A 6,034-nucleotide genomic window follows, 5' to 3' on the forward strand; every position below is an offset into this window, starting at 1 on the left:
CTAGTCGCACAGGAAGTTTAGATTTTGTTCCTGTTTAACTGAATGCGCTACTACTACTCAAGCATCAAGTGGAAAGAAGGCAGTTCTGTGGTCAAAGTAGACTTATCCTAACATAAGTGAGGCACACAGGATTTACCTAGTGTTTAGAGTTTTCTTCTGTGTTACTTGCAAATTGCTTTATGTAGAGTGGTAAAAAATGGGACAGCTGGGTCTAAGCTGGATAAAAAAGAAGAGGATAATACTTGTTTTAAGTTTGCTCTTATGAAAGCATTTTCATAAGGAAGTGCAAGAAACAAAGTGAAAAACGTGTAACTGGCAAGCAAATTAATTATTAGAGACTCATGTTGGCAACTGTACAGAGCTAACTGAAGAATAGCTTTTCCTCTTTTCAAAAACTGATTGGTATTTCATAGGCACCATAATAAAAAAAAAATCAGTCCAGTCTCAGCAGTGACTGTAAGACAGCTATGCTGAACATGAATCCATTTAATGAATGTGCTGAGTTCACAATGAGGCCATATTGCAAAACATAAGTGAAATTGATTTTAATGAAAACTAAATGCATCAGCAGTTGGATTTCTATTTTATGAAGTCCCATAGTTACTCAGAAACTCTCACTGATGGCATATATTATTGTTGATTGACCTCCTTTTCTACGACATTGCAAAGGGCTAAAAATTCTTCCACTGGACAGCTTCTTTCAGGTGGGCACTAGAGACAGATAAAGATTTCTGTGTAAGGCTATTTGCAATGCAAAGATACTGACATTCTGTTGGTAGGCATGCTTGATGTGATCAAGAACTGACATATTTCAACCTTCATAGGTATGAAGCCTTTTTTCCTTCCACAGGATCAGCAACATCTTCATAGTAATGGAGTTTTTCTTCCTTGTTCACAGCTTAGGTTTTAAGGCACCATATTATGTCATGAGTCTACCAAAGGTCTCCTTACAGAGCCTGTATGACATGAAGTGTAAACAGTAGGAAGAAAATCCATGAGTGCTCTGCATCAGATATTTTACATTACATTAGTGGTTTAAGAGGTAGATTTAGATAGTTTTCTGTATGAACAATTAGAACAAGCACATTGATTGAAGCAGATTGTTTTTATGCAGGATTCTGTGCTGGCTGGTGCTTAGCCAAATATTTTATGTCTTGCCAAAACCAATAGTAGTTCAGTTATAAAGCATGGTGCATTCGATCCCTTCAATGAATATCACAGCAGTATCTTTAAGAGGTGACTTATTACATTCTAACACCAGTTCTTTTTTCTCATTTCCTATTTTCAATGTCAGTCATTGATATTTCAGCCAAATAAGAAAGTTCCCTTATGTGATCAGCTTTAGTTCTATAAACCTCTATTAAAGTCTGAGTCCTTTAATTCATAAGGTGTTGAAGAAAAATCTTTTAGTTCTGCTTTCTCATTATAATACTGTACTTCCATTTCCACAAGACAGCTCATTCTTCTGCCTGTGTACAATCTCAGGTAAACCATCTTGCATGTTTAAAGGCAAAATTTTGTCTCCAACCTAAGTGTACACCAAAATCATAGAATGGTTTGGGTTGGAAGGGACCTTAAAGATCATCTAGTTCCAAGCCTTCTGCATGGGCAGGGACACCTCCCACTAGACGAGGTTGCTCAAAGCAGCATCCAACCTGGCCTTGAACACTTCCAGGAAGGGGGCATCCACACCTGTGGGCAACCTGTTCCAGTGTCTCACCATCCCCACACTAAAGAATTTATGAAATGAATGAGCTCTTACTTGAATGTGAGCTATCTCTGTGCATTTACTGAACTCCTTGCAATTCCTGTATCTTCAGGCATGAGGCATGTTTGGTTTTTTCCTGTACTAGTTCCGTATGGAAAAAAAAACCCACAAAAATCCTAGCGGTTGCACATTTCCAAAGGTTTGACTGAGTGTGCAAAGAGCTGGGACTTGAGTGAGTCTTCTTCAGTCTAACCCCTGATGCTACATACCACTGTAACATGTAAACATTTTACTAGTTTTATCTGAGCCCTATTTAAAATCTACTTGTTGAGGTTTTATTACAAAGTTGTCTCAGGGCTTTACTTGTTTGGCTGGAAACATCTGTTTCCACAGCCAGACTCCTGATAGCAGTAAGCAAAAGCAGATAACTAGTTCTTTCTAATGCCCTTCCACATACATAGCTTGCTCCCAGTCAGATGTTTAGATCCTGATCTTTTCTCCTTTACATTGTATTTTTCTTTTTAGTAATTCAGTTGCTCTTATATAGGTGAGTTCAGTAAAAGCTGTACTAGTAACAGTAATTCCCATTTAGCAAGTTCCTCGACTGCCATGTAGTTCTTCTAGTAAACTCTGTCTTACCCAGTTTAACAAATTTGCCCAGAGATTTACCACATTTTATTTATTTAATGGATCATTTCTTTCAGATCCTGTGTTTGCCTGGTAGTAAATCTACTTCCCATTTCTCTCTTAGTCCTTAGCACATGACGAACTACCTTTTTCCCCTTGATAGGCTCACGAAGCAGTGATTAGAGGACACTATCCTGCTCCTGAAGAAACCCTCCAGGTCCTTGCAGCTTTGCGTCTTCAGTACCTTCAAGGAGATTACACTCTGCATACCACTGTACCAGAAATGGAGGAAGTCTATCCCTTGCAAAAGCTGAAGTCTCGGATCACACAGTCTACCAAAACATTTACTGCAGCAGAGAAGGCTGAGAAGAAACGAGCCAGCTTCCTTGAAGGAACATTGCGGAGGAGTTTTCGCAGTGGCTCTGTCAGCAAACAGAAGGTTGAGGAGGATCAGATGTTAGACATGTGGGTCAAAGAGGAAGTCTCAGCTTGCAGGACTAGTATTATTGACAAATGGAAAAAACTCCAGAGGATGAACCAGGAGCAGGCTATGGCAAAATATATGGCTTTGATTAAGGAATGGCCTGGCTATGGCTCAACGCTCTTTGACGTAGAGGTGAGTAAGACCCCCTGAACACAGAAACGACAGCATATACTGTGTAGATACTGATGTAATTACAGAAATGAAGAGCAGAGCAGTGAAACCATAAATACCACAGTACCGCAGTACCACAGGGCTCAGACAGCTGATGTAATAAAATGTTAGCTGTTAAAAGCATAATCCTGTTAGCAAGCACTGTAGCTGTTTAAATGCACTAGTTAACCCTTAAATACAGAGGGACAGAATGCTTCCCAATGGGTTGCAAACAAGGTTGAGAAGTGTAAAAGGCTATGTTCTAAGGAACATAGCAATATGCACTGCAAGCAACATGCACTTTTTAAAAAATGGTTACAGACAACAACTTCAACATTAAGTGTTGTGTGGCTCCCTCGGTTCCCCTGTGCTGTTAATTTACATTTTTTCCTCTAGTGTAAAGAAGGGGGATTCCCACAAGAGTTGTGGCTCGGGGTCAGTGCTGATGCAGTGTCTGTCTACAAGCGTGGGGAAGGAAGGCCTCTGGAGGTGTTTCAGTATGAACATATCTTGTCGTTCGGTGCACCGCTTGCCAACACCTACAAGATCGTGGTGGATGAGAGAGAACTGCTTTTTGAAACTAGTAAGGTAAGAGCAAGAAGGAATTCTGTTTCTGTGGCCAGGCTACTTAGTAATTTAAGTAATTGTTACAGATGTTACAGATTAATTTTGAGACCCCTGTAGAGCTGGAGGGAAGACATAGTGAGATGACAGAAGTGCTGAGTATTTTTATTTCTTTAACTACAAAAGGGTTTTGTTGAAAGCTTGACAGTTACTGTTAGTGTCTAAAGACATTAATTCATATACTGTTACCTTACTGAGAACTTTGCTCTTTATACTCTTTTGGCAGGTGGTTGACATTGCAAAGCTGATGAAAGCTTACATCAGTATGATCGTGAAAAAACGCTACAGCACGTCTCGATCAGTGAGTAGTCATGGAAGTCAGGGCAGCTCCAGGTGAAAACAAAACCAGTTCTACTGTCCTCTAAATAGAACATATCGCTGCTTGGCCTCAAAACGACCTGATGATACTGATCATGTCTGTTGACAAGCTAACCAAGAATGAGAGTTTCCACAGAAAAGATCTGCAGATGTTGTTTTGGAAAGACCACAGGGTGGGGAGGGAAAAATCAGCTGAAACAGTCACATACTAGAACTGCTGGCTCATCCAAAACTTTCCAAAGCATTATTATTTTCAGTTGATGTAACAAATGCCTTAAGACTTGTTCCACTGCAATACAAGCAGTACTAAGTGCCTTACAACATTAAACCCAACTTGTAGTGACCTAAAACTGCTGATAAAAGTCAAGAGGATTCTTTTTGTCCTTCCAGAACACTGAAAACAAAGTTACATTCATCCATTCTGCACTAATCTACTGGCCTGTATACATGTTGGAAGGGGGAGGGAATAAGAAAAAGGTATATTTTTTTGGAGAGCTGCTGGCAGCTTTCCTGATGGATGCCAACTTTTTGTTTCCCCTTGCTTCCATGGATATGCACACTGTGCATATGTTATTGAGCTGTCAGTAAAATTAGATTAATTTTATTCTGTATTTCACAAGTCTTCTGAAGCAAAGGGAAGAAGTATGTGCAATGGTGTAAACAGTCTTTCTGTACATTTTAATAGTTCAGAGTTATAGTTGTTACAATTGTATGGTTACTTTATAAGCAGTTTTATTAACAAGTAAATTCCAAATTTTTCATACATTGATTTTACTATTGCAAATATGCATTACTATATAAGTAGCAGAAGTTTGCATTCTGTATCTGCTGTATTATAGAGATGTAGCTGAGAATATTTATAGACTACCCTAATATGGAAGTACAGTTATCAATTCAATACTGCATAATGTCAGCTTAAGTTTTTAATATTATTTTTTTCTTTTAAAGACATCACTCTTTTATAATTCTGGCTGGACTCTCCAATCCAGACTGACTGCCAAAGGTCAGAGCCCTTCAGAGTTGACTAAAAACAGCAAAAGCTACACAGTGCAACTGCTTTAATACAAAGTTCTGTCTTACCTGGTTGCTTGATGAAGGTTCTTGACAGTACCCTGTAAATAAATTGGAGAATATCAGCTAATAATAAGCTGATTTTGGACTTTTATTTTTGTACAGAAATACTGTAATATAAGGCAAAAGTTTGATCAAAGGTATCTTTTTGTTCACAGTAAAAAAAAGAAAGAAACCTGAAAAACCTTTACTGTTACTGAAAACCTCAACCTTTAAGGAATCATGCCTAATTACTAAAAGAAAAAAAAGTCCAGCAATAAAGAAAATATAAGTGATGTGCTCTGTTTCCACTTCATACTGAGCTGCACCTGCAGCAAAGCTCTCATTCCATCTGTCTTCTCAGGAGCCATGCCAGGAACAAAGTGTAGGCACTGTATGTATTCGTCGCTTGGGAAAAGTGCACGTGCTTCATGTTGTAATGGGGCAGGTTTCCCTCTGTGATCACAGCTACCTCCTTGATCATGTCATAGGTGTCAGTTACACCATCAGGACAGAGGGAAAGGAGTGCTGAGCAATGCCACTGCACAAGGAATGTGCAAGTAATGCTTTTGCTATTTGTGCAGCCCTGGTCTAAGGTGGCCTGCTTTTACTAGCCAACCACAGCATAGTAGTGCAGCATGCACCACCCTCTTAAAGTGTTCATAGCCTCTGTAGACTGCAAGGCTTACCAGTAGAAATCCTTTATCCCCCTCCAATGGGCAGGGACTTTTAGTCACTCTATCTGTGATGCCACCCCTCAGTCCCTAAAGGCTCACTAAATAACACTTCTAATTTCATGTCCCCGCCTTCCCAGCAAAGGTGGACTTACCTAAGAAGACAAGAAAAAAGAGAGAACCTACAACTCCAGTATGTATAGCTACATACACACAAAGTATCTGAGCCTGTAACATTTCTGATTTTGCCATATGCAAGTTGTTTAGATAGAACTTAGATGCTCTTGGCAAGAATCCTTGGAATGACACAGAATCATCATGGTTGGAAAGGGCCTCTGTGATCACCAAGTCCAACCATCACAACGAAAACCTAAGCTCAGCTACTAGAGCACGCCCTGA

General features: G+C 39.5%; 1 protein-coding gene across 1 annotated transcript in view; it reads left to right on the top strand.

Annotated features, from left to right (window-relative positions):
- Positions 1 to 5,257, top strand: part of MYO10 (myosin X) — a 167,277-nt gene extending 162,020 nt beyond the window's left edge. Inside the window, exons 39-41 of the mRNA XM_051610362.1 lie at positions 2,499 to 2,951; positions 3,366 to 3,557; positions 3,820 to 5,257. Of these exons, the coding sequence (XP_051466322.1) occupies positions 2,499 to 2,951; positions 3,366 to 3,557; positions 3,820 to 3,930 (756 nt within the window). The 3' untranslated portion in view covers positions 3,931 to 5,257. The remainder of the gene's footprint in view (positions 1 to 2,498; positions 2,952 to 3,365; positions 3,558 to 3,819) is intronic.
- The last annotated feature ends 777 nt before the right edge of the window (positions 5,258 to 6,034 follow it).

This window comes from Apus apus, chromosome 2 (assembly GCF_020740795.1).
Source record: "Apus apus isolate bApuApu2 chromosome 2, bApuApu2.pri.cur, whole genome shotgun sequence".
Classification (NCBI taxonomy): domain Eukaryota; kingdom Metazoa; phylum Chordata; class Aves; order Apodiformes; family Apodidae; genus Apus; species Apus apus.